This window comes from Acomys russatus, chromosome 5 (assembly GCF_903995435.1).
Source record: "Acomys russatus chromosome 5, mAcoRus1.1, whole genome shotgun sequence".
NCBI classification, from domain to species: Eukaryota; Metazoa; Chordata; class Mammalia; order Rodentia; family Muridae; genus Acomys; species Acomys russatus.
Window position 1 is genome coordinate 31780079 of NC_067141.1, and position 27885 is coordinate 31807963.

The following is a 27885-nucleotide window of genomic DNA, read 5'->3' on the forward strand; positions in this document are numbered from 1 at the left end:
AGCCGTCCCGAGGCCCACAAGGCGGGCCGCCGGAGGATCAGCAGAAGGGCAGCGCGGCTCAGTCCCGGCTGGACTCGGGAGGGAGTCACATCCGGCAGAGGCGGGGCTCGCGTATCCCGGAAGTGCGGGCAGCAGCTGATTGCCCGCGGTGGCAGCCTGGGCAGGTGAGCGCCGCTGGGGAGGGTCGCGGGTGGCGGCGGTCGGGGCTGGAGGCGTTGCCAGCGAGCTCAGAGGCCCCCCGCCTGCCGCTTGCCTGGCCGAGGCCGGCTATTGGGCGCAATGGGCGCGTGACTCCCCGTGGGCCTGCGCCCCTGCCACGCAGTGGGAGGGATGGAGGGTGTCCTCTTCGGTCTCCTCAGCCCCGCCCCCTCCCACCTATCCGCTAACGCCACGCAGCCTTTCACCCTCTCTTGGAGTATCTCGTGGTCATCGTGTCATTAAGGGTCTCGTTGCCCTTTGTACGGGGTGGGGAAACTGAGGTCTGAGTGTGGTCTGACTTACTCCAGTGCCATAGTAGGATTGCAGGGACTCTGGCCTTTGTCTTGCTGGCCTGTGTCGTTCCCTAGGGTAGTGAGAGGTTGAGGTTCTGTTCTTCCCCACTTTTTTGAACCCCAACTTGGACTGTCCAGCATGGCTGAGCAATCCTTACTCCTGGGCCTACCAGGTATAAAGAATAGCAGTGTACGGTTTCAGCATGTGTCTGGTTCTGCTTTGTTTCTCCCCTCACAGCCGGCTAAGGGTGTTACACCTTTGCGTGGGGGAAGGCGTTCCGGGAGGATGTGTTTGGATTACTGGTAGAGAGTTGACTACAATCAGGGTCACAGCCACTGAGTCCAGTCTACACTTCCTCGTCAGTCACACTGGGACTGTTCACCTTGAGCCAGGGAGCCTCCCGCAGTACTTGCTCTCCTTCATTGCTCCCTGCCTCTTATCCGGGAGTCTCCACTCAAAGTGTGCCACTCCACATCCAGTGACTGTCAGCTGGAGAGGGTGGTGATATAGGGACTTAGGAAGAGAAAGACTCTTCTTTGGTTGGGGCCCAGGGAGGGACATGATTTGGGCATTCTGGAACTGAGGACTGCTGGGTGAAGTACTGGACTCTGAAATGAGAATTTGTTCTTAGCCTTCAGAGTGCCCAGAAAAAGCCTTTTCCTGAGATTATCTTGGAAATCTGGCCCCGGGCCTTTGTAATTTCCATTAAGTAGAGAACATGATGGAATGCTTCTGTGGCTGTTTTGCCAAGCAGTAGTTCTGATTGCTTTCGTGGCTGGCCTGTGCTGGGTTCAGGTGCGGACATTCTGAATGAACGTCCAGTGTGGTTTGCATGTACGGGATACAGAGAACACCTCAGAATGGTGATTCCAACCAGTGAATGACTGTGCTAGGGTTTTTAACCCTCTCGTCTCCTTTCAAAGCAAATGTGCCTTTAACTTTTAGTGCTGCCTCCCAGACGCCTCAGTTGCACTAATGCTAAGACTTATCTATGACAATTCTGTCTGAAAATGCAGAGCCTCATCTTGTGATGTTACCAGGAAGGACCCTCAGGAGTCTGTTTTTTAACACACACACACACACCCAGTGATTCTGATCTTAATGCAAATTTGTAGGTTTGCCGGGCCACTGGAGCTTGGAAATGAGATGATCTACTCAAGATTCTTGCTGCCTTTTGCTTATTGCTTTGACATATGCTAATGTGCTATTAAGAGGGTGTTGAGATAAATAGCCACTCAATGAATCATTTCTGGACATTGTTGGCTAGTAGTAGTGGGGGTTTTCCAGACTGACCAATGAGGTCATTGAAGACCTGTGTTAGTGCAGTTATATTGCTGTTGTTGGAGGATTGTGTTAGACGTTTCCTCTTGGGATATGGAGTTTCTGGAAGGTTCTGATCTGTCCCTACACAGCCTGCCCTGTGACACAGGTTTGGGGGGCGGGATGGCTACAGTCTTTAGGTTGTGCAGGCTTTGGTGGCATGCTCCACAAATCCCTCCCTCCGTTCTCTTCTCTCTGTCTGCTCTCCCTGCCTATGTGGATGACAGTGGATATCAAACAGGTTTGCCTTGATTGAGCTGGAGCTGACAAGTGAGGCCCTGGGGCTTAGGATGGGCTGGAGAAGGGAGTCTCCACTGGGAACTTCAAGGTAACTTCAGGCAGGTAGGCCTCCGCACTGAAGACCTGTGAGACCTGTGAATGCTTTAACTCCCACAGTAAGGTCCCTCCTCAGCGGGTTCACAGGCAGCAGAAGGAGCAGGCCAGGACTGTGCTGTTGCTTCATTCTCCTGCCCCATAAACAACAACTTCCCGCTCACCATCTTTGTGAACAGAGGACTTTGGTGGGTGCTTTTTTTTTTGTTGTTGTTGTTGCTGCAGTGAAAAATACCCAGACACAAGCACTTGAAAGGAGAAAGGGTTGATTTTGGTTCACGGTTCCAGGGCACAGATCATTTAGGTAGGAAGTGATGGCAGGGGCTTGAGATGGCTGATTATGCCACCGTTATCAGGAGAGTGATGGATGCTGGTGCTCAGTTAATTTTCTCCCTTTTATTCAGCCGAGGACCTGAGCCTGTGATGCTGCCCATGGCTGAGGTAGGAAGACCTACCTTAACTAGATGAATCTAGATAATCCCTCATGGGCATGCCTAGGGGCTTGTCACCTTGGTGATCAGAGTGCCTGTCTAGCTGACAAGCCACCATCGTTATCTTTTATTTTATTATCTGTAGACAGGGTCTCATATAGGCCAGACTGGCTTTGACTTGCCATGTAGCAGAGGGACCTTGAACTTCTCACCTTCCTGTTCCTACTACCCAGTGCTGAGATAACAGGCGTATCCGCCACACCTGATTTCGGTGATGCGTGGGATTCCACCCTGGGCTTCGTGAGTGCTGAATAAGCACTCTCCCAACTGAGCCAGGCCTTAATTTAAATTGTTTTAAGTTTACTATGACTCGTGTTGGTGTCCAAGGACATGGTGTATCTTGGCAAATGTTCTAGGGAGACTTGAGAAAAAAAAAAAGTGTGTTCTCCTGTTGTGTGGAGTGTTCTGTAAATGTCAGTGGTCAAGTCCAGTCTCTTGGGAGTGCTGGTCGCTTGTCTTCTGTGTCCTTACTGACTTTCTCTTGTTGTCACAAGGGAGCAGAATTGCATCTGTCACCAGTGTGTTGATGCTGCTCTGTTCAGATGGAAATTGAGACTGGGCCAAACTTAGCTACCTCTCTTTGTATCAGCTTCTCTGAGTTTGGGGTGCCTAGCACCCTTCATTCTTAGTATTATAGCTTTAGGTAAGTGGCCTGGCACCCAGTGTCTTGTATTACAGCTTTTGCCCATGGTGTGGGGGGAGGGACCCTCAGCTCTCAGTGTTGCTGCGCTGAGCTTCTCAGGTGCAGCAATCAGCTATCAGCTCTTCTTTAAACTCTTCCAGCAGGGGAGGCTCTCAGCAACCTCCCCCCCACCCCAAGTCCCAGGCCCGGTGTCTCTTGCCTTTTGTAATTTCTGTTCTTCTTGCTCTCCACAGCTCTTCGCCCTCTGCAGTCTGCTCCCCACTGTCTGTCACCTTCCCAGCACTTCTCCAATCCTTCATCTCTGTTCTCAGTTTCTGTTCCTGGCATAAGATTCCACCGCTACCTGTTAGCTTCTGCTGGGTGTGGGGGCTGGTAGCCCATGGAGTTACCTGTTCTTCATACAGTCAGCCCAGCTCACTCTACTCTTGGACAGTGAGGGTACCACAAGGAGGCTTTCTTGGGGCCTATGCTGCAGTATGCAGGGACAGCACAGGGGAGGGAGGGTTCCCAGACCGCTGCTAGAGAGGGAGAGAACGCTTCTTAGCCAGCCAGTCACCCTCACGTGCTCACTAGCTGTCCAGGGTGGGATCAGAGCTCCTCCCTGACTGAGTTGGGGATTTGTTGCTGTGGGGTCCTCCGTGATGAAGTCCAGAGTAGTAGCCATGGACTTGGTTATCTGAACGGCATCCCTGATGCTGTCATGACCTCAAGAAACCAAATTCCGCCCCAAGTAGAGCCTTTGTTGGGTTAGTGGCCTTGACAATTGCATAGTTCCCCCTGGCCAGAGCCAAGTCTCTGTGGGAGTGATTGTGTCTGGCTTGGGTCTCCTCCTGGAGGTGGTGGCTAGATTGGAGTCCTGGCAGCCACAGGAGTCTTAAAACAGCTTAGCTGTCAATTCACAGAATTGCAGGAGAAGTGGCTACTTGATGGCAACTTAAGCAATTTTCATGAAAATGGGGGTTGCCTAAGTTGGCTGTCTCTGGTGACACTTTAGGAGTGGAGGAGGCCATGTGTTCCTTCCTGACAGCCCTCATCTCAATCTGGGAACTAGTGAAGATTGACAGCAGCAGTTTCCACCTCCTCTGTCCTTGCCTAGCCTAGGGCAGTTGTCCAAGTATCACTCTGGGTAATTGCATCTGTGGACTGCTGGGAAGAAGGGTCTAATGGCTGTCAGTTAAATCCTATTCATACACGACAGCTTCCATAATTTAAAAGGAAAAAAATTTAAAAATGCTTTTAACAAAGATCTCTTATAAAATTAGCATTAACATTCTTTTATTGTTGTTGTTTTCTTTTCTTTTTCCTTTTTTTTTTCTTGACAAGGTCTCTCTCTACATAGCCCTGGCTATTCTGGAACTCACTATGTAGACCAGCCTGGCCTTGAACTCGTAGAAATTTGTCTGCCTCTGCCTCTTAAACGCTGGGATTAAAGGAGCGCCCCCATCATGCCCACAAGTCTTGTGTTTAAAGTTAGGGTTAGTGTAGTTGATCAAGACTGCAGAGGAACCCTGCAAGTCAGTAACAAAAGCTCACAGGAAGTGGACAAAGTGTTTGAGCAGGCTTTCTCCAAAGACCATATGAATAACCAGGAGCCCCAAGAAAGGGATGTTTATATCATTAGACATCAGGAAATGCACATTAAAATCCCAGTACAACACTAGTCTACTTGCCGAATGCCCATTAAAAATAGGGAACAAGCATGGGTGGTGGTTCAGTGAAGTGTCTCCCTTTGCAAGCGTGAGGACCTGAGGTCAGATTCCCAGAACCCACGTAAAGGCTGGGCCTAGTGCCACAAGCCTGCGCTGGCTGGGGTGGAGACACAAGAGTCTCTGACGCTCATTGGCCACCCAACCTAGCCAAATCAGTCAGCTTCAAGTTCACTGAGAGCCCCTGCCTCAAAAAATAGAGATGGAGGGGCCATGGAAGAAAGACGGCCAAGTTAACCTCTGACCTGCGCACATACATGTGCACACATTAATACAGATATACATAACACTCACCACACCCACGTGCATGGGTGCACACACACTAAGTAAAAGTAGTAAATAAGTGTTAGCGAGAATGTGGAGAATCAAAGGCTTGTGTGTGTGTGTGTGTGTGTGTGTGTGTGTGTGTGTGTGTGTGTGTGTATTTTTTTTTGGTGGGAGTGTGAAGGGACTCAGCCACTGTGGGAAGCCACAGGGAGCCTTCCACAAGTAAGTTACTGTATGACCCAGCAGTACTGTTTCTCTACCTACGCAGAAGAAATGAAAGCAGCAACTCTAGTAGCCATTTGTGGATGAACATAGCAGCGTTGTTTATGATAGTCGCAAGGCAGCCACGCCCACAGTGTCCATGGACAGGTGAGTGAATACATGGTATGAAATACTTATTCCAGACAGAGTCCAGCGGTGCTGCGTGGATGAAGTGCAGAGACAGCGTGCTGTGTGAAACGTGGTGGTACCCAGAGAAGAACAAAATTTTGTTTCGTTTGAGACAAGGGCTCACTGTGTAGCCCAAGCTGGCCTGAATTCACTGCAGTCCTTCTGCCTCAGCTTCCCCAGAGTGTTAAAATGCCACGTGTGGGCCATCGCACCTGACTTTACGGTTTTTCTTTCGTGGAGTTTCTAGTCAGATTCCCTGGTGGTCACTACGGTGTGATAGTAGGAAGAGGTCTGAAGATAAATGGGTACTGCTGGCTGCACAGCGAAGTAAGCGCATCTAAGTGTGAAAAACTGTACACTTCAAAATGGCTAAATTGAGGCTGACGACATGGCTTAGTAGAGTGGTTCTCAGCCAATACAGTTCCTCATGTTGTGGGGACCCCAAATGGAAATTAACTTTTGTTGCTACTTCATAACTGTAATGTGCTACTGTTAGGAATTATAAATATCTGATATGTGACGCCTGTAAAAGGGTCATACAACCTCCCCAGGGGTTATGACCCATAGGTTAAGAACCACTGGCTTAGTGGGTACTGGCGCCTGTCTCCAGGCCCGATTTTAATTTTAATTAAACCTGAGTTTAATTCCCAGGATCTACTTGATAGAAGGAGAGAACCAACTCCTACCAGTGGTCCTCTGACCTCCACACATGTGCTGTGGCACACATGCACCCACATATATATACATACATATAGAAATTTAAAAATGATTAAAATGATAGGTTTTATAAGTGTTACAATTAGAGATTAAAATTTATGGCATGGCTTTAAAAATAGAAATTTAAAAATGATTAAAATGATAGGTTTTATAAGTGTTACAATTAGAGATTAAAATTTATGGCATGGCTTTAAAAATAGAAATTTAAAAATGATTAAAATGATAGGTTTTATAAGTGTTACAATTAGAGATAAAAATTTATGGCATGGCTTTAAAAATAGAAATTTAAAAATGATTAAAATGATAGGTTTTATAAGTGTTACAATTAGAGATTAAAATTTATGGCATGGCTTTAAAAATCTTGTAAACTTTTTATATGGAAAATGGATTTCTTACAGGCAGCACACAGATGGGTGTTGCTTTTCTTTTCTTTTTTTTAATTAGTCTTAGAATTACTGCCTTTAAGGTTTTTTTTTTTTTTAAATTTTTATTTTATGTGTGTGGGTATTTTGCCTGCATGTATGTCTGTGTACCACTTGCATGCCTGGTGCAAGGCATCAGATCCCCTGGGACTGGAGTTATGGTTGGTTATGAGCTGCCATGTGAGTATTGGGAGCCAAACCTGCGTCCTGAGGAAGAGCAGCTAGTGCTCTTAACCACTGAGTCATCTCTCCTGCCCCCAATTGTTGTCTTTGAGTTGGGGTGTTTAGACCATATTTCTGTGATAGAATCTGTTGTTCCTTTTCCATCTGCCATACATTCTTTGTTCTTTTCTTCCATTTTTGTGATTTCTTAGGCCCTGAGTAGTTCACACGGCCGCGCTTTGGCTTTCTGTGTTGTTTATAGCAGTTGCTTTAAGGGTATGCAGTGTGTGTTTTTCATTTGTCACAGCCTGTTTTGAGGGTCCTGTGCCTCTTTTACCTTCAGAGTCAAGCATTGCACGGTCCATCTCGACTTCATGCTACAAATCCCGTAGTGCTTTGCACAGTTGCACTGTAAGGAGATCAGAAAGGAAAGGGCGAGTCTTCTCTGCTTGTTTTGGGTGTTGTTTATTCTTCCACACTGATCTGGAGCTCCATCTCATTGCACGTTCCTTCCGTCTTCCTCAAACACTGATTGTAGTCTGTCGCTTGAAGAATTCTTTTAACTTTGGACGGCTAAGGGAAGTCTTTGTTTTTGCAAGACTTTTCCCCAGGCCTTGGTCTCTTTCAGTTCTTTAAAGGAACTAGCTGCTCCAGTGTCTGCTGCCTGCATTGTTTCGTCGGTGCTGTCCACTGCCAGTTTCACTTGTTTCTTTTGTTCTTGATGTTTCTTTCCTCACCTCTAGCTGATTTCTTGTCACTAGGCTTTGGCAGTTTATTTTTTGTTTATTCTATAGATGTTCTGAGGTACCAGGCATTGAACCTTGGGTTCACACACACTGGGTAAGCACTCTCACTGAGCTATGTCCTCACCCAGCAACTTAATTGTTCTGTGTTCAGTGTACTTTTCGTCATGTTTCTCATTTTAGGATTCATTGCATTTTGGGGGTTTTGTGGGCTATAGCTTTCATTTCAGCCATTAATTCTTTTTTTAAAAATTTTATTTATTATTTATCTATTTATATGAGCATTCTATTTGCATGTGTGACAGAAGAGGGCACCAAACCCCATTATAGATGGTTGTGAGCCACCATGTGGTTGCTGGGAATTGAACTCAGGACCTCCGGAAGAGCAGACAGTGCTCTTAACCACTGAGCCACCTCTCCAGCCCCTCAGCCATTAATTCTTTAAGCTGCGATCCCATCCCTCTCCTTCCCTCCCCTTTGGAGACTTCTGTCATATGCACGTGAGTGCTTTCAGTCGTCCCCCAGGCTTCCTATTCTTTTTCTCTTACCATTTTCTTTTCATGGTTCACTTCAAGAAGTTTCTGTTTGGATAGTCCCCCCCTTTTTTCCTAGAATATAATCTCCTGATTGTCCAGTCTGATATAATTCACTCTTATACAGTGGTGATGCTCCTTGTAGGAACCACCTCTTCTCTGTACATAGCCACCGTCCAACTCTGTCTGTCTTGTGCTCAACCTTTTAGAACCTGTGCTTCTTAAACACACCAAATTATAAATATGATATATATATCAGATATATTATATATACATACACACACATACATATCTATCTGATATATTGTATGTTATATATAATCTCATATATATATATATACATACATACATATATCACACAAATATGGTTGCTATGTTAATGTTCTTGCTTGCTAATTCCGTTACCTCTCTATTTTATGGGTCCATTTTTATTGGTTGTTACAGGTCCTGTTTTAGTCTTGCTGTGATAACTTCTGGTTGGAGGTGAGATGTGAATTTTACCTTGTTGGATATAATGTATACTGTCACAAGTCCTTGCATTGTTACTTGGAAGCAGAACCTCGAAAGCCTGCCTCTACGCTTTGCTAGCTGCAATCAGACAGCTTTGACAGGGGAGTGAGGTTCCCCTCGCATGAGGTAATGGCTTCTGTGCTGTTCCAGCAGCGGCTGTAAACAGGAGGCCTTCCTTCGTATGCCGGCCATGCTAGTACTGATTATGTGAGCAGGGTGGCTGGGACCTGGGGTATCCTCTGCACATTCCTGGGATGTTTATTCTACGTAACTCCTGTCCCCATGGTTCTCTGCCCTGTGAATGTTGGCAGCGTTGGCTTTCCTGGATTCCCAAATCCCTCTTCCCAACTCCCTGTGCCATCTTGGAGACTATAAGAGTAATTTGGGGGCAACCCTAGGACTTACTTTGTCTTGTCTTCCTCAGCACCATTCTTCTAGGCTGCCTGATAACCAATATTTAAAAGCCATTCTGCATTTACTTTGAGATTGTGTGCGCACGCATGTGTGTAGCAATGGTGATCTGGTTCCTACTTCTAAAGTGGAAATCCCTTAAGCACTCATTGAGTGCTTGGTGTATGTTCAGCGGTGACCTGTATTTTGGGATGCAGATGTGAATGATGGGCAGAGACCTTGGCTTCTTGCTGGAGAACCATGCTGTTTCCTAACAATAAATGCTGCATGATATTTACATAGAGCCACGAAAGGGCATGAGTTCTTTAGGAGGAATGAACAAGGAAAGTTTAGTGGAGGTGTCGTATTTGAGGGGTAAGCAGGAAGAAAGACGTGCTGTGAATTCCTGAGGGCTATCATTATTTATTGAGTGACTAGAAGTGTATTTCTGTGCTGGGAGAAGATTAGGTAGGGAGAATTGGTGAGCAGAGGAGCCCATGGATGGTAGAAGGCTTGGAAGTAGCTGGAAAGGGAAGTTCAGAGTTAGCAGATCATCATATGCAAGCCAAGGAGCACAGACTGGAAGCACAGCAGCAAGGCACTAGGAGCCGTGAGAACTCTCGGTATTTTCTTGAGGTTTCTGGGCATGTGGGAGAGGGCCACGCTCTTTGGAACCCACTAAGTCACTTCTGGTTTGTGGCAGTGGCCACCTTCTAGCTTTGATGGTGGTCTTTGTGGGTCCTTCCAGAGTCAGAGGTGGGTGTGAGGAAACTCCCACTCAGTGTCTTGTTTTTTGTGCCTTTCCTGTTACCCGCAGTGGACCAGCCTGCTTGCTTATGACTCTGGTCATCCCACAAGTTCATGAGGCTGGACTTGGCACTGGCCGGAGTAGGCTCTGCAGCCACCCCATAGCTTATCAGCCTGGGATGGCCACCAACCAGCTACAGAAGTAATGTCATTGTTGTGGACTTTGAACACAAGCGCCTGGTGACCGAGGCCTGTCCTCCATCCTGATTTTTATGTAAGGGATGATTGACATCTGTGCAGGTTAGAGGTGAGGGATGGAAGGTCGCACAGCTGCTGTCACGGCCTTCAGAGACTGTGGTCAGACACAGCAGGAAGGAAGGAAGGAAGCCTGTGTGTGGCCACTGAGAAGGGTTTTTTTTTCCAACTCTGAGCCACACGTTAAGGAAGGAAGAGAAGGAAGGGGCCCTGCCAAGTGGCCGGGTGTCTGTCAGGAGTGTGAAGGACTGGCTGCCTCCTCAGACACCTGTCTCTTGGCTGGTCTGTTGACCGAGGATGAACGCTATCGATGAATGCTATCGATCCGGTCAGATACAGTCATCCAGTTCCATCTCTCTCTGTTGACAGCTGCTGTCTCTGGAGGAATCCACTTGTGAAGTGCTGAGTGGTAGAGGCAGGACTGTGTGACTGGGCACTGTACCAGCCTAGCCGTGGTGAGCCCTGTCCAACAGCAGGGCAGTAAAGTCCCCTCTAAGGGAAGAAACTGAGGCATAGGGAGATTGTAGTCCCTGCCCAGGCATCCCAACCAGGGAAGCCGTATAGCCTCCCAGATGCTAGGTCTGCCCTACTGAGCTGAGATCTAGGGGAGGAATGGCTCTGGGTGGCATTGTGTCTCTGGGCTGTGGCCCTGTGTGAGGAACTTGGACTTTAGCCTGTGCACTGGTAAAGGATCGCAGGCCTCATGCTGTGTTTGTTGAGGATTGTGTTATGTCGTGTTCTGAACATAATCTAACAGGCCCTGCTCCCTGGAGTCTGGCTGCAGTCTGTCTATAGTAACCATCCATGGTTGAGGTTGTTCCCAGAGCTACACACTAGTTTACAGTCACCATGAGGTGCACTGAATATGTGAGGAGTTTAGGCTCCCTGCCTGGCTGCTCCTGCTGAGCCATAGTTCCTTCTTGTGAGGCTGTGGGAGGACTCAGAGTATATTGTAGCCCAATTTTATCCTTAACAGAAAGAGGAAGGGCCAAGGCCACACCATGATGCACACTTTATTTGTGGATACAGATTGCCTTGTGACCAGGGAACTCTTACTGAGAGCTGTGGGGACTGGCATCAGCCTGTTTTGCTGCTGAGCTCACCTGGGGGGGGGGGGTCCTAGAGAGGAACCAAGACATAGATGGTGGTTAGCTCCGAGTGGTTCCCTCTTTGCCCTAGAGCCGAAAGGATGTAGAAAGGTGCGGCTTGAGGTGGTGCAGGTCAGTGTCAGTGGATGGGGGAAGTTAGGGCAGTAGTCTCCAGGCTTCTTCCTGCTTTGGGCAAGAGAATAGGAAGAGGTGACTGGTCCAAGCGACCCAGTAGGTTTAGGGAAGATAAACCCAGAGGGGCTGAATGGTTTGGAAAGGGGAGGCTTTGGGGGAGGAAAGCCATCTTGGAGCCTGTGGCAGGGCAGCGATGGTGAGATGGTGCTCTTCAGAGACTCAGGGACCCTCACTGAAGGAACTGTGATGGTTGGATATTGAGGTGAGGGCCATTTCTGGCCTGCAGTGGCCAACTGAGGCACTGGGGATGACTTTGGAAAGCTGACGTGAATAAATGGTGGCTGGAGGGAGAGAGAGGCAGGAGTGCAGAGGACCCAGCAGGTGTGGGAGGCTCCCTTTAGCACAAGGGCTGGGTCAGCAAAGGAAAGTAAGGAGTCTGACAGAGACTTAGTGTCTGCCCTTTGCCTTGTTGGTGGGGTGTCCAGCCGGTTGGTGACAGCCCAGGAGTGGGCAAGCCTGGTTGCTATCAGAAGTCATTCCTGAGGGGCCCCCACACTTGGCACCCTGTGGAAGGAAGTGCTCATTCCTTCCCGCAGTGCCTTACACTGGGTGCACTTCAGGCCATGTAGGGAGTTTTTCAGTGGGCTATTGTGTAAATATTTACATAGAGGAAGCAGTTTCTTTCACAAAGCCTTATCCCGAGTGATTACCTTCCCAGCCTGATGTGTCTGCGTGCTTCTGTTTGTGGACTTGGTCTTGTGGACTTAGTTCACATTGATGTGGAGCCTGTAAAAGAAAGCCACACCCCAAAGCTCTGCTCTGGTGTGGACCCAGCTGGAGGCCTGTCAGGGTTGACAGGCAGTGTTTTGTAACTATAGGGGGGAAGGTGTTGTGTGTTGAAGTTACTGTGACCGAGTCTGTCTAGCCCCTTTAGAATTGTTTCCTTCTTAGTAAATCCTACCAGCCCTGTGACAAGGGTAGCATTGAATGGGAAAGGCTGAGCAGGTCACCAGAAGAGGTTCACTCACCTGATTCAAGTCTAGATCGTGCCACCAAGCTTTGATCTCTCTTTAGGACCCTTTATACTGGAGGATGGGGAGATGTCTCCTGCTCCCACCCATCCTAGCGTTGCTTAGAAAGAGTGAAAATCTGGCAAGATGGTCCAGCAGTTTAAAAAAAAAAAAAAAAAAAAAATGCTTGTTGCACAAGCCTGGTGACCTAAGTTTGGTCTCTGGGGCACACAAAAAGTGAAAGGCAGAGTTGTCCTCTGGCCCCTCCCCCACTCTCACACACTAATAACGAAGTCTAAAAAATAAACAAAGGTTGTGTTGGAGGTGCTGCCCAGTGGTAAGCTCTTTCCTAACTTGATGGCTTGTGTTGGTTTCTTCCTGATGGGGTTTAGGACTGCCCCAGAAACAGATTTCTGTGCTTGTCCATGAGGGATTGTCTACGTTAGGTTAATTGAGCTGGGAAGATGTAGCCTAAATGACTGGTGGTCCCCCACCTCCTCGTCCTCAGTGTGGGCGCCTGAAGCCCGTGCCACCACACCTTCCCCACCCACAGTGAGCCATGTCCCCCGAAATGTGAGCCAAAAGTCCTTCCCTCCTTAAGTTGCTTGTGTCAGGTGTTTGTCTCAGCAGTGGCACACCTAGCTTTTGTGAGCCTGGGGTTTCACCACCAGCACAGTGAAAATGGCAGTGACAACAAAAGCCCCGCAGGGCCTCTCCTCCGTGGCTTAGAGTCCAAATTTTCAAACCACACAGAACATAGTGCCACAGGGTCCACGGCTGGATTCATTCTAGGAAGCAAGAAGTAGAGCAGGTCAACCAATGTTTCTGCAATAAGCAGCAGAAGTAGGAAGGTTTCCAAGGCAACAGCAGGTGTCTTTGCCATTGGGGTAGGTCTAGTTCCCTTTAACATGCACTTTGTAGGTTGCTAAGGTAGCGGCTTCTTCTCGTGCATTTGGTGGGTGGGAGTTTATGAGACACTGGGGGGCACAGCTCTCCGTGCAGTGTGATAGCAGGTGTTGGCCGGCTGTGGTGAGGTGAGGGAAGAGCCCAGAAGGCCACATACCAGTGACAATTGGGATTCAGTGATGGCAGTCCCTTGGCTTGCTTCTCTTGCATTCCAGGCTTTTAGGAGTTGCCTCAGCATCACAGTACCCCAAGAGGCAGAGTGATCCCAAGGGGCTTATTATGTCACTACCCTTTTCCCAGCTAGGGTTCCTGGGGTTCAGGGACCTGATGGAGTTCACATAGTAAAGACTGGCAGACTCCAAGTGGGAGTCCAGGCCAGCTGTCCATAGTTCTGCCTTTCTCAGAGTCCTGTATAGGGCAAACCCTGCTGTATGCTGTTGTGTGCTCTGGAGAAAGCTGCAAGGTGCGTTTTGGTTTCCCTCCTTCAGTTTGTTCAGGAAAGGACCTCAGGTGGCTCACATCCGTGGTTTTGTGCTGAGCAGTCAGCAGAGCTCCTGGAGTGAGGACCACAAGGGTCGTTGTGTGCTGTTGCTGTCGGGAGCAGATCTCTTGAGCCCACCTAGCACTCCTGTGCTTTCTCCCGGAGCAGTTGTTCAGTTGCCTCTGCTGGGGTGTGGCCAGAAATAACACTCCACTTGGCCTAAATCCACTGGCCCTAATCTGCCTTATCTGGGTCATATTGTGCTGCTGTTGTTCAAAGCATGTGGAATGGTTTTGTCAAGATATGAAGTCATGAAAGGAAGGTGAAACCAGCAACTGGGCCAATGGCCAGTGGTAGACTACAAGCCCAAGGCCACCTGGCTATGCAAGAACTGCTAGGTCTGGCATTCTCCACTGTGTTCCCCTCCCATCCCCACTCGGAGCATCAGGGCATGTGATGTGGCTTGGGTCTTCCTCCTCCTGTCCCTCTGCTTTTCTATGATCTGTCATCCCCATGTGCGTTGGTCACCAAAGGGTATCAATTTTAGGTTACAGACCATAGTCCCTGGGGTTTTGTGGCCTCCCCCAAATTGGGCCATGCAGCTTTCCTGGGGAGCTGGCTGGCCTGGCACAGCAGGAGGGTCTGGTTTGGGGCCACGGTCCATAGGTTTCATGGTCCTCATTGCATGCTTGACCTCTGACCCGTGGGCCTGGCCTGCACACGGGGCTGTAGTTGTGACCTGTGGTGAAGGTGAGACTGCAGAGGACGCAAACGTTAAAAGAAAAGACAGGGATAAGATGGGGGTGGGAGGAGGGGGCCAGAAACAAAGTCAAGCCCTTTTTCTTCTCAGTGCAGGCAACAGGGACCCGCTTTCAACTCCTACTGTGAAGAAAAGAGCAGCCTGGCTCATGTGCTGTTACTTTCCCGCCTCATTGGTAGTCTGATCACCTCTGAGGTGTCAGTGTCACCTCCATAAGACCTGTTATCCTGCTGTACCTGTGAACTGTGCAGTTGCCTCAGCAGCCAGCAGCTCCCCTCCTGGGATCTGCGGCGGCTCCCACAGCGTGAACGCTCTCTGTCCTTTGCTGCTCTGAGCTGTTGTCCTCCCCATCTCTCTGCCATTGTCTTCTTCACTGGTCCAGACCTCATGCCTTTTCTTCACCTGTGCTCATGTGTTCATAAAAGTCATTTTAGAAACAAACTGAGCACCATAAAAGAAGAAAGACTTTTGTTTCATAGTTTCATGTGTCTACTGTGCCAGGCTCATAAAATTTAACATGTGTATATACTTCCTTTTGCCACAAGAAATGGGACAGCATAGGTCTTGGCATACAGTAATTGCTTAATAAATGCCTAGTCCATAAAGGGACGAAGACATGAAGGAAGGCTTGAGTAACTGGGAGAGGGTGGGTGCTCTATCTCTGCACCTTGTTGAACTTGTCCATTGTGTGGCTGGCCTGCTGACTCTTCCTTCCTCCACCCTTGGTTGGCTGTTTCTGAATTGCCTCTGAGCAGGTCTGTGCCTGGTACTGGGAAGACAAAGATGAATGCCCAGGGCCTTACCCATTCTCACATCACCCCTGCTTCCCCTCCCCCAACAGCCCACTCCTCTGTCCTCAGGGAATCACCCAGCTTCTTGATGCTGTAGTTGTCATGGGAGGGGAAGTCTGTCGGAGCCCTGGCACTAAGGCCTGAGGAAATCAGACTCGCCAGCCCTCTAGAAACAAAAACCTAAGCCCCTAAATAATGTGTCACGAACCCTTGGTTCTCTCCCCTGTGACATTCCTGGTGGTTTTTGTCACTCAGAGAATCTGTCCACCATGTTGGCTTGTGTGGCAGTTAGAAGTTGCTAGAAGCAGAGGCGCAGGGCCCAGGGCCACAGCTTCAGGTAGCTGCTCCATGGGCCTTTAGCACAGTAGCTTTCCCTTCTCACCTTTTCCAAGTGGTGGCCCTGAACAAGTGCTTATAGCTGTCAGCCTCTGGGTGGCTCTGAAAAGCAGGTGATAATTGACTTGTGAGAGACCAGCCCCTGGAGCATCCCGTGGGTGATGCTGTGAGGATTCTCACAGAACAGCCAGTGCTGCTGGACCAGGGATGATAATAGGAGCCACCACTAGCCAAGAGGCAGAAACAGCAGCCACGGGGGTAAGCAGTGCACTCCTTTTGTGGGCTTTGGATCTCTCTTTCCATTTTGGGCTTGGTCTTAAACACACTCGCAGGGCAGAGCAAGTGTGTCAAAGGAAAATGTCAGAAGACTGTGGCAGGGATGTCAGCTCTGCTCAGGGCTTACTGAATGGATCTCTCTTTGAGGAGAGCTCTTGGCACTGCTGGGTTGGCTACATGTGGCACTGCTGACCAGCTGTTTGTATGTGGTTAGCTACCATCCTACCAGGCTGCCAGTGTCTATTGCACTTGACCCCGAATGCAAGAGCAGCAGGCACTGGGCCTGGTGGGTGGGACTGGTCTAAGTGCTGCCGCTGTGGCCCAGCAAGTTCTTGGCTGAGCCCCACTGGAGGCCACTGTGATCTTGCGTAATTTCTGTGGTGTTGAAATCTTTGGCCAGCGTTCGTTCTTGTGCTGAACTTGTGCGTTGTGTCACTGAGCCCATCTCACAGATGAAGACCCTGAGGCTCCAGAAGCTTCCACTTGGCAGTGGACAAGTGGCAGAGCTGCCCGTGTGCTAGGTCGGCCTTACTAAGCTTGTGCTCCATGTGTCAGGGTAGCTTCAAGTCCTTTATGTTTTTGAGACTGGACTTGACCTTACTATGTAGGCCATGTTGGCCTTGGACAATTGATCCTCCGGCTGTTACCTCTCTGCAGTAGTGGGCTTTCAGATATATGCGTTGCCGTGCCTTGTTTTATACTATGCTAAGGATGGAGCCCAGGCCTGTGTGCATGCTTGACAGGCACTCTACAAACTAAGCTATAGTCTCAGCCCTTTTGTGATTTTTTTTTTTTTCAGGCAGAGCTCATAGAGTCCAGGCTGGTCTTGAACTCTTGATGCCCGTATTTCAAATGCATGTACCACTGTGCCTATCGAGTCTCAGGATCTTTAAAGTGCTGTTCCCGTTTGCCACAGGCACACTTGGGTTTTGGTGGAATATATTGTTTCTCTCCAGAGCTCTGGTCTAACGCAGGGCCTCTGTGCTTCTGTTCTGGTTTCTGGACCCGGGGTTTGGGATAGCAGTAAGAGGTGTAGTTACAGTGCAGGGCTTGATTTGGTCTTTTCATTATGAAGACTTGCTCGCTAAGAATTTCTTTCCAGGGCTGGGCATGGTGGTACACACCATTAATCCCAGCACCCGGGGAAGCAGATCGTTGCGAGTTCGAGGCCAGCCTGGTCTACAAAGTGAGTCCAGGATAGTGAAGGCTAACCAGAGAAACCCTGTCTCGAAAAAACCAAAAAAGAAAAGAAAAGAAAAGAAAAGAAAAGAATTTCTTTCCATCTGATTATGGTGGTGTAGACCTTTAATCCCAGCACACAGGGAGGCAGAGGCAGGCAGAAGCAGATCTCTGTAAATTCAAAGCCAGCCTGCTGGTCTATAAAGCAAGTCCAAGAGCAACTCTGTTTTGAAAAACCAAAAAAAAAATTTTTTTTCTTCCTTCCTCTCATGTATTGTGTGCCGTATGCGTGTTCATACATGTGCAGATGTGTACATGTGTAGGTGTAGGTTTAGCATTGCTGTTGAAGGTCTTCCTCTGTCAGTCTCTACCTCGCTCACTGTGGCAAGGTCTCTCTGTTAACCTAGAGCTCACCTCTGGGGCTAGCCTAGCTAGTCAGCTGGCTCCTAGATCCCTTGACACTTACCTTTAGAGCACTGGAATTACATGTCAGCCGCTGTGAATTGGCGTGGGTTCTGGGATCCAGGTGCCTGGGTCAGACAGTGTGGGTCAGAATCGGCTGCTTCCTGCATCGTGTAACAGCTGCATCCTTGTCCCCAGGGTGGACTCAGGGTTCCTGAACTCTGTCCCAGCTTCCTGGTGCTGAGGCACTTAGCTCATGATGCAGAGCCAAGCTTACTTAGAGGCTAGGCTGTGTGAAGCCCTCAGAGGATGATGGCTAGTGGTGCCAACCACCTAAGTTGCTCTTCACTAGCAAGTGGCCTTGTCATTTGTTCTTTTTTATTTTTTTAGATTTACTTATTTATTAGTATGTATACAGTGTTCTGCCTGCATGTATACCTACATGCCAGAACAGGGTATCAGATGTCATAGTCGGTTGTGAGCCACCATGTGGTTGCTAGGGATTGAACTCGGGACCTTTGGGAGAGCAGGCGGCGCTCTTAACCACTGAGCCAACTCTCCAGCCCGTCATTTATTCTTTAAAGCAGGGCACTTGGATCATGAAGGAGACAGGTTGGGCCTAAACCAGGATGAGGACCTTCTCAGCAGCACTGCCCATTGCTGTCTCTCTTCACCTAGTGATGCCATTTCTTTCCCGCTACAGATGGGGAAACTGAGGCTCAAGGAGGGACTGCTGTCTGTCACCTTGGCTCTTAGTTCCCAAAAGCCTTCTTGGCTGAGTCATCAGCATGGCCCCAGGCAAGCTCTAAGGAGAGCAAAGGACCCTCAATCTTCAGAACTAGAATCTTCTGTAACCCAGCAACCTTTATGAGGAGGCCACTCAGCAGGGTGCTCTACAACTCCCATCTAGGAAGCATAAGAAAACATAAGCATGGAAGGTCCTGCCAGCGCAGAGGAGATTCCTGGTGTGTTTGCGTCCTCATGGCTGCCCCCAGGCCTGCCTGTGACGTCACACGGTTGACAGATGGCCTTTGGGACATTGACATGGGGAGGAATGCTAACCCCTGTCCTGTTGGAGCAGCCTTCTGTCTGGGTCATTGGTCTCTTTCTTTTCCGACTGCCCGTGAAGGTGATTTGATGATTTTTTTTTTCCTGTTCCAGTGAGGACATTGATGTGACAGTTTGCTTCTGTGACATGTGGAGAGGGTTGCAGAATACTTAGGGATACCTAAGGTTACTAGAACACTACATATGACAAGCAGGGACATAGTTGGGCTGTGGTGCAGGGATGCGTGGGTGTGTTTGAATCAGGTTCAGACAAAAGTAGTCACATACCAAGGTCTGGGGCCAAATTTAGTCTGTGTCCCTGCAGCCTGGCCCCTCTCTTTCCCTTTCCTGTCAGCTCCATGCCCTCTTAATGCTTTGGCTGCCATGAGGTTTGTACAGATTTCTCATCTGTCTCAGGGTTTTGGGGGGAGAAATGGCTTAGGCTCCAAGAATGTGTTCATAAGGACCCTCACATTTCCTTGGGCTCCTCCTGTGGAGGGACTTCGGGTGACTTTCTTCAAATTGTGCCTTGCTTTGTGTTTACAGGGGAAGATGGAGGGGCTGAAAGACAAGACTCTGCAGGAGCTGGAGGAGATGCAGAATGACCCAGAAGCCATCGCCCGGATGGCCGTGGAGTCTCCTGAGGTACAGGGAGGCCGGAAATGCTGCTGCTGCTCCTCTTCTTCCTCCTCCTTCTCAGCAGCTGCTCTTCCTCTTCCTCCTCCTCCCTCCTTCTGTTCCTCTTTTTTTTTTTTTTAAGTAATTGATCTCTTAAGACAAATATCTCTGTCTCTCTCTCTCTCTCTGTCTCTGTCTCTGTCTCTCTCTCTCTCACTGGCTGATGAATGTATGTGAATTAGGTATGTGCAGGAACCCATAGAGGTATCAGAAGATGTCTAATTCCTGGAACTGGAGTTACCGTGAGCTGTCATGTGGGTGCTAGGAACTGAACCCTGGTCCTCTACAAGAGTAGTTAATACTTTTAACTCCAGCCTCACTTAAGGTCTTTTACATTTTTATTACATTTAGTGTGTGTGTGTGTGTGTGTGTGTGTGTGTGTGTGTGTACACACATGCACGCATGCGTGTGTGTACCAGGTACAACTTGCAAGAACATGCGTGTGTGTACCAGGTACAACTTGCAAGAAATGATTGTCTTTCTACTATATGGGTCCCAGAGATTAAACTCAGACTGTCAGTTTGGTGGCAAGGGCCCTTACCCATTGGGCCATCCCGTCCACTACCCTAAGAAATGCTTCTCAAGGATGCTACACCTTAGTAGGAGCTTGAGCCAGGATTCACCTTGTGCTATGAATTTTACCTTGGCCTTTACTTCACTAGAGGAGCCCTGAGGTTTCAGACCAGGTCCTGGGTCCTCTAGAAGCCCAGGGAGTGGTAGGAAGTCCAGGGTCCACCTTAGACTAGGACAGTCAGGGACCCAAATGGCCCAGGAATCCTCACATTGTTACATCCTGGGGCCAGAGGTAGCTCCTGATGTATTAGGGATAGAGTGCCCCTCTTTCCCATTGGATATCCTTCACTCATGTTTCATGCTGTTTCCCATTGTAGCCAACACCCCATCTCAGCACCTAGTCATAGGGTCCTTACAGGGATAAGCATCACCTTGCTGTCTCTACTGAGCTGGATTAGGGATGCTGGACCATTAAACTCCCAAGGATCTTTTTTTTTTTTTTGGTTTTGTCCTGTTTCTGCACATACACATACACGCGCATGCATGCCATGTCACAAGTGTGAGGGTCAAAGGACAACTTTTGGACTTGGTTCTCTTACCATTTGGGGCCAAGGGCTCAAACTCAGGTCAGTCAGTCAGGCTTAGCAGCAAGCACCTTTGCTCACTGAGCCAACCTGTTGCCCCCAAGTTTTCTTCAGTCAGCAATGAGTAGCAGACTGTTAAGGGGATTCCCAAGCTTGTTCCTGAAGGGAGTGGAGCTCAGCAAAAGCAAGTCTGTACCCAGCTTGTTCACTGCTTCCCAGCTGAGCACGTCGTTGGCCTTCTAGGAAAGCATAGGCTCCTGGAAATGTAAGGATGAAAGCTCTGGGCCAAAAGGCGGATTGAACTTTCTGGTGTAGCCATGCCTGAGCGACTGAGTTGAATTCTGAGGAGGAAAAGTACTCACTGTGGGACAGACAGGAGCAAAGCAGGGCAAGCTATTAGACTTTCAGAGAGTCTTTGGCTGGCTTTCTGTCACCAGGAAGGCAATAATTGTGTCGCTGAGGGACCATGAGGAGAGCTGGCAGAAGAGAAAGGTGATGGGAATGCTCCTCTTTCTGTGTAGAGGAGAGTTAGTACAAGGGCTGCAGCACGGGAGCTCGAGGGGAGCTGTGAACCTCACTGGCCTCCCAGGAGTGTTTATAGGAGGTGGGCTCGAGGGTGGGGAGAAGTGGAGCTGTGTAGACAAGCTTCAGAGAGGATGGCACAGCAGGGGCGTAGTGCTTCAGAGCCCGGGAAAGCCATGGGCATATAAGGATGTCCTAGGGTACCTGGCTCAGGAAGGGCAGGTTCCACTCATAGTTGACCACACAAGTATCCCTGGCTTTTTTCTTTTTTCTTTTTCTTTTCTTTTCTTTTTTTTTCGGTATTTTGAGACAGGGTCTCTCTGTGTAGCCTTGGCTGTCCTGGACTCACTTTGTAGACCAGGCTGGCCTTGAACTCACATCAATCCTTCTGCCTCTGCCTCCCAAGTGCTGGGATTAAAGGCGTGCGTCACCACACCCAGCTGCTTTTTTTTTCTTTTTAACATTATGTTTTTTGTTATACGTATAGGCATGTCTGTGTGTGAGTTTGTGCATGTTTGGTGCAGTGCCTTTGGAGGCAAGAAGAGTCCATTGGATCCCTGGAGCTGAAGTGGCAGGAGCCGTGAGCCACTTGACGTGGGTACTGGGAACCGAACTCAGGTCCTCTAGATGAGCAGTGTGCATTCTTAATTGCTGAGCCATCCTCTGGCCTCCTTGGCTAACATTCAGACTCACCAGTCTCCCTGCTCCCATGCCAATGAGCCTGTCCAGTGGCTAAATGGCGTTTCTGGCTGGACAGCAGACAGTCCAGGTGGAGGGGCTCTAGAGCCAGGCCCTGGCAGCCTTGTCTGCAACATCCCTCTTCCCAATAGGCTGTAGCATGCTGTAGGCTGCAGGGCTTGAGGACCTGAGCAGGGATTAGGGCAGGTAGCCCTTATCCAGGATGCCACCAACTTCCCACGGCTGCTGTGGAGGAAGCCCACCTGGCCTGGTGTGCCCTGTGCTGGTCAGGGTGGAGGGGGGAGAAGCTCTGTGTTGCAAGACCTTTTGTGGACTCTGGTTATGCTAACCTGTGCCCTGACTTCTGTGGCCAGTGCTGAGCTCCCTCTGCTGGTGGCACATGGTATTGTGCTGGGATGGTGGCCCCGCCTCTAGCTCTCCTCTCAGTGAAGCAGGTGCCTTCCCATTTAGGCCTGCTGGGAAAGGTTCCAAGGCTTCTGCCTGCCTGGCAGTTAAGTAGGGGCCTGAATGAGGGCTCAGTGGTGCTGGCTAGGGAAACATTTTCAGCAGAGGGCATTCAGGGACTGTCTGTAGCTCTGTAGGCTGTGTATCACCCCGGGATGCAGGGATGTCTGTCCTGCTCCAGTGTCTTAGGCTGCCCTAGGGCCCTGTCCCTGCCTCTCTCCCCAGTACCTTTGGGACCTCATGGCATTTCTAGTTTGTGGTCTGGCTTGGGCCACCTGAGTTCTCCCTAGCAGCCTCTTATGTGCATGCACGCATGGTATGTGTGTTCACATATCTCCACTTTGAAAAAGTGGTGGGAACTCTGGGTCCCTGGATAGCCCTGCACAGCACAGAACCACCTGCAGGAGCTTGTATATTGGGAAGCCTTGGATAGGTGGTTAGCCTTGGTGCCTGTTTCCTGTGTCAGCCTCATAGGCGATCCTGATCTGGATGAGATGAGGCACCTGCTTTATAATGCTTGTGCAGCGTTTTAACCCAGGCTCCTGTGACTGTGATTGAGGGCTGAGTACCAAGCTGGGTATCCCCAGGGGAGCAGTGAGTCCAGGAACATCCCCCATGGAGGCTGACCAGTGACGGCTATACTTATTGTCAGTTGTCTGGCTTTCCTTAGGTTCAGGACCTGCAGTTAGAACGAGAGATGGCACTGGCCACCAACCGGAGCCTGGCAGAGCAGAACCTGGAGTTCCAAGGTCCCCTGGAAATCAGCCGCTCTAACCTTTCGGACAAATACCAGGAGCTGCGGAAGCTTGTGGAGCGGTGCCAGGAGCAGAAAGCCAAGCTGGGTAGGAACAGCTGATGTGGACATGCACTCCGGCTGTCTCCCCGGCTGATTGATGCAGGCTTCCTGTTCAAGGGAGGACAAGGGAGGCAGCTGGAATAGCATGGACGCATAGATGCCCAGGACAGGAAGGGGCCAGCAGCCACTGTAGCCTACTGTGCTCCATGCCCTGGGTCAAATGCTTTGCATGTTTTTACACAAAAGGATGGAAAAGTGTAGATACGATGGTTAGTCTAAATTTTTGAGTGTTTATATTTTATTATATACCTTGGTGATTTTTTTTAAAAGACTTATTTAAGAGGTCCATCAGATCACATTATAGATGGTTGTGAGCCACCATGTGGTTGTTGTGAATTGAACTCACAACCCCTGGAAGAGCAGTCAGTGCTCTTAACCTCTGAGCCATCTCTCCAGCCCTGGTGATATTTTTTATAGTGTTAAAAATGGCCTAATTTACTGTTTTTTATAGATGAGGAAACAAGGCTGGAGAGACTCAACTTGGGTGGAGCTGGGATTTGCAAACCTAGCCTTTAACACCCGAGCATCTTTCCAGCCCTGGAATTGAGATTTGAATCTAGACAGCCAGTTGTCTTTCGCAGCCTTTGCCAACTGAACCCTGAGCCTTGCAGAGCTGGTCTAGGCCTTGTGCAGGTAGGAAGGCTTCCTGGATGGCTGTGCCCGTGGGGAGCTGCTTGGCCTGAGCTCCCTGTCCTTGCGCTTCCCTTTACTCAAGACGGTGAATGCCTACATGAACCAAAAGGACCTCACAGAACCCCTGCAGGGACTCTGCAGCGGACCCGGTGTGACTAGGCCTCTAGCACACGGAGGCATGCCACGTGCCTCTAGTGGACCCGGTATGACTGGGCCTCCAGCACACGGAGGCATGCCACGTGCCTCTAGTGGACCCGGTGTGACTAGGCCTCCAGCACACAGAGGCATGCCACGTGCCTCTAGTGGACCCGGTGTGACTAGGCCTCCAGCACACAGAGGCATGCCATGTGCCTCTAGTGGACCCGGTGTGACTAGGCCTCTAGCACACAGAGGCATGCCACGTGCCTTTAGTGGACCCGGTGTGACTAGGCCGCCAGCACACAGAGGCATGTCATGTGCCTGTAGTGGACCCGGTGTGACTAGGCCTCCAGCACACAGAGGCATGCCATGTGCCTTTAGTGGACCCGGTGTGACTAGGCCTCCAGCACACAGAGGCATGCCACGTGCCTTTCCTGAAATTAGGGTCCTTTTAGCTTTAACTAAAGCAGTGCTTTTGAAATGTCAACCTCTCTGCCTTTCCTTCCAGAGAAATTTTCCTCAGCACTGCAGCCCGGGACCTTGTTGGACCTTCTGCAGGTTGAAGGCATGAAGATAGAGGAGGAGTCTGAGGTGAGGTGGGGCGTGACATCCGAGTCCCTTGCACAGGGTAGTGGCCCTTGGAGCCAGGTCTCATGGTGAGCTCAGGAAGCACAAGCACAGGGCTTGGGACATAGCTAGAAGAGATGGCACATGGAGTCCTGGTGGACACAGGTAGGTTGTATAGGGGCATGTCCTGAGACCCCTGGTGAGCATTCAAAACCACAGTTAGCACTCACTTATTTATAGACAGGACTGTTTTTCCTGTCTGTGTACGTCTATAATAATATATAATTTATAAAGCAGGCTCAGTGAGAGATTAAGAACAGTAATCCCAGGCTGGGGAGAGAGCCCAGTCAATAAAGTGCTTGCTGCACAAGCATGCCAACCTGAGTGTGACCCCCGCACCCACATAAAAAGCCAGGCAGCGTGGTACGTGTTTGTCTTCCCAGAGCTGGGAGGGAGAGACAGGCAGTCTAGCCGAGCTGTTGAGCCTATAGTCGAGACTGTCTCAAGAAATAAGGTGAGCACTGCCTGAGGAATGATCCCTGAGATTGGCCTCTCACCTCTACATGCACACGTGTATGTTCACCCATACACATATGTATCCACACATGTAAACATACATATGCATGAACAGTTAGTAATAATAGAACAGTTATAAAAATTTTATAATGAAAGTTACTTAAAACTTAGAGATTATGCTGGGCGGTGGTGGTGCACGCCTTTAATCCCAGCATTTGGGAGGCAGAGGCAGGCGGATCGCTGTGAGTTCGAGGCCAGCCTGGTTTACAAAGTGACTCCAGGACAGTCAAGGCTACACAGAGAAACCCTGTCTAGAAAAAACAAAAACAAAACAAAACAAACAAACAAAAACCCCAAAAACTTAGAGATTATTTCTAGAATTTTCCATGCTATGTTTTTGGACCATCAGAGGACTTCTGGTCTCTGAAACCATGGTTAAGGGGGTTTACTTACCAGGACTCTGGTTGAATCAGGAATGGGTGACTGACAGCAGGCCCCGGGAAGCTCACATACCTGCATGGGTGGTGGTGCAGAGCTAAGCCCATGCCTCTTGCTTCTCTCTGCCATCCCCTCCCTCTGGATGTGCCTTTGTCTCGTGGTCAGGGACTTCTTTGTGTTTCAGATGCAGCCCAGGGGCCAGCACACAAGTTACTTGCATAGGTCCAGCTGTTGCAGTGACCACCAGGGACCTGGCATTATGTTGGGCAGCAGCGGGGGCAGGGGCGGGGGGTGCACCATGGAAGACGTGGTTCTGCCATTAGGAGCTGACATTCTGGTGAGGGAGTTACCAGAGGAAAAGCTGCAGAAGACTTCTACTGTCAACATTCTCATGTCCTCTAGGCCATGGCTGAGAAGTTCCTGGAGGGTGAGGTGCCCTTGGAGACATTCTTAGAGTCCTTTTCCTCCATGAGGACACTGCTGCACCTGCGCCGAGTCCGGGTAGAGAAGCTCCAGGATGTGGTGCGGCGGCCCCGTGCTCTGCTGGAGCTGGCCGGAGATGCCCCTCCGAAGCGCCCGCCACCCCCTCGTCCAGCGCCCCAGGCGACACCCCCTGCGACTGAAGAACAGCCTCCACAGCCCTCTGTTGTGACCTCCTATCCTTTGCCCTACAGCCCATCCCCAGGCTTGCCTCTGGGCCCTACAGCCCAGGGAGCCCTGCAGCCAGCCCCCTTCCCTGTGGTGGCCCAGCCTTCCTCCTACGGTGGGCCTCTTGGTCCTTCTTACCCATCACCTCAGCCAGGACCCAGGACCACTGTGGGCTACTCTTGGTCCCCACAGAGGAGCGCCCCACCCGGGCCCGGCTATCCTGTGGCTCCAACTAACACCTCTGGTCCAGGATACCCCTTAGCGGGGGGCCGAACTCCTGGTCCTGGTTACCCCCAACAGTCTCCCTACCTCCCACCAGGAAGCAGACCTCCCTACCCAACACAACCTCAGCTGCCAGGCTTCCCAGGGCAGCACCAGCCTCCAGTGCCCCCTCAACCTCCATACCCTACCGGGCCAACTCCTCCCTATGGCTTTCACCCTCCAGGAGCTGCCTGGCCTAGGTATTAGCCCTGGTCCCTGTCCGTCTTCTTCCTTCTACCTGCACCGTAGCCTTTGGCCTCCATTTGCTGAGATTCGAGGTTAACACTGGAAGTGGGGCTGATGCTCCGCTCCCTGCAGAGCTGGGAACACACAGGCTGCCCTGCAAGGCCCTGGACAATGCAGCATGGGTCCTTCTGGGAGCTCCTTCTGCCATGGACCAGCTCAGCATGTCCTGAGGCAACCTGGTGAGAGCCCAGAGCTCTCCGGTGTCTGCATGAGCGAGTGTGTTCATGTCTGCACAGCTGCCTGCGCTTGTTCCCTGGCAGCTGAACCAGTACAGAGTGATCTTGGTGGCAGGGTGGCCCTGGGTCTCGGACCCTGCTCCTCCACACTCTCCCTTGGAGCTTGGCATTTTTCATGTGAAACCACATGCCAAGTGACGTGACTGCCCATATAAGGATGGTCTATCTTATTTAGCACAGTTGGGTTGAAGGAAGGAACAGTTAGGATGAACAGGGACTTTGAGTCCTTAAAGCCATAATTTAGCTGCCGTGCCAATGTCAGACAAGTGTGTCCTGTTTGGTGGTTGGAACCACAGCAGCACTGATGTGGGGAATGCCAAGGGAAACCCAGGCCTCAGTTATATGATTGGTTGTCCTGGGGGTCACCCTGGAGGCCCCTGGCTGGAGTGGAGGATCAGGGTTACCTCCTAGCCACTTTGCACTCCTGGGGTCCTCCACTTCTGGCTGGCTTTTTCTGAGGTTCATCCATCCCTCCACTCCTATAGTGCCTTGAATCTCATTTGCTAGCACCCCCTCTATCCTTGTGTAGTTCCTTCCTGCCCCCAATGTCCCTGCAGAACAGACACCAGACCTACCCTACGGAATGTCCCAATGGTGCTTCCCAGACATCATCACTACATTGGGGTTGGCTTCTCCACACTGTCTTGTCTCCAGAATGTAAAAGGACTGTGAGTGTAGCCACAGCACTCGATGGGCCGCAGCCTGCTCAGTAATGAAAGTGACGACACTATACCAAAGGGGTGGCAGCAGATGGTGCATCATTGTGACTGGTCCAGATGTGAACCAGGTCTCAGGGTGGAACCTGGAGCTGCTACAGGTTAGGAAGTTGTATGTGCCTTGAAACATCCCCTGCCTGGGTACCCAGCCTCTGGTGGACCAAGGTGCTGGGGGTCAAGGAGGAACCCCATCTTCTGGTGCCACCCTGCCCACAGGCCACGGGTGCATTACCAACTCTGCTCGCTTCTCCTAAGTTATTTATAATGAGGAATCACTACTGGAGTCTGTGGTTGACTGCTGCTGAACTGGATGGTGACCGCCCGTTTGTGTAATTGCCATAATAAACATTGATGAGTTCATGCTGTATGGTGGCTCTGATGAGTTTGAGACCAGATGTGGCTGCTTGTGGGGCAATGACTTCTGCAGCCTTTCACCTCTTGATTCCCCCACTGCCACCCCACTTCTCCCTAGGGCTTGGCTCTATCTAGCATTTTCTTTGTGGTTTTCCTTAGCTGTTTCTTGGAGCCTACAATGCTTGCTTTGTCCTGGGCTACATGCAGTGGCCACTCAGTTCCACCAGGGGGCGCCCATGCCTCAGTCCAGGTTGGGAGGTAAGTGTTCCTGTCACCTGCTCAGCCTGGCTGTAGTCTATCCATT

The 27885-nt window shown here is 50.1% G+C and overlaps 1 protein-coding gene across 3 annotated transcripts; it reads left to right on the forward strand.

The window, feature by feature from the left end:
* Vps37c (VPS37C subunit of ESCRT-I) lies at positions 1-27652 on the forward strand. Of its 3 annotated transcripts, none has more exons than XM_051146150.1 (5): positions 1-164; positions 19079-19177; positions 22643-22814; positions 24108-24190; positions 25523-27652. In XM_051146150.1, exons 2-5 carry the CDS (start codon positions 19085-19087, stop codon positions 26234-26236), a joined length of 1062 nt encoding a protein of 353 aa, XP_051002107.1. In that variant the 5' UTR covers positions 1-164; positions 19079-19084; the 3' UTR covers positions 26237-27652. The 3 variants fall into 3 exon arrangements, with proteins under 3 accessions (XP_051002107.1, XP_051002108.1, XP_051002106.1); XM_051146151.1 differs by lacking the exon at positions 1-164 and adding an exon at positions 10286-10536; XM_051146149.1 differs by lacking the exon at positions 1-164 and adding an exon at positions 16794-17090.
* The last annotated feature ends 233 nt before the right edge of the window (positions 27653-27885 follow it).

What these genes read in the sequence shown, in the direction of transcription:
- Vps37c (XM_051146149.1), top strand. Translation starts at nt 16,974, where the DNA reads ATGAAGACTTGCTCGCTAAGAATTTCTTTCCAGGGCTGGGCATGGTGG. An exon ending in TGGCCGTGGAGTCTCCTGAG is followed by an intron (nt 19,178 to 22,642) that starts GTACAGGGAGGC and finishes GGCTTTCCTTAG; the next exon opens with GTTCAGGACCTGCAGTTAGA. An exon ending in AGATAGAGGAGGAGTCTGAG is followed by an intron (nt 24,191 to 25,522) that starts GTGAGGTGGGGC and finishes CATGTCCTCTAG; the next exon opens with GCCATGGCTGAGAAGTTCCT.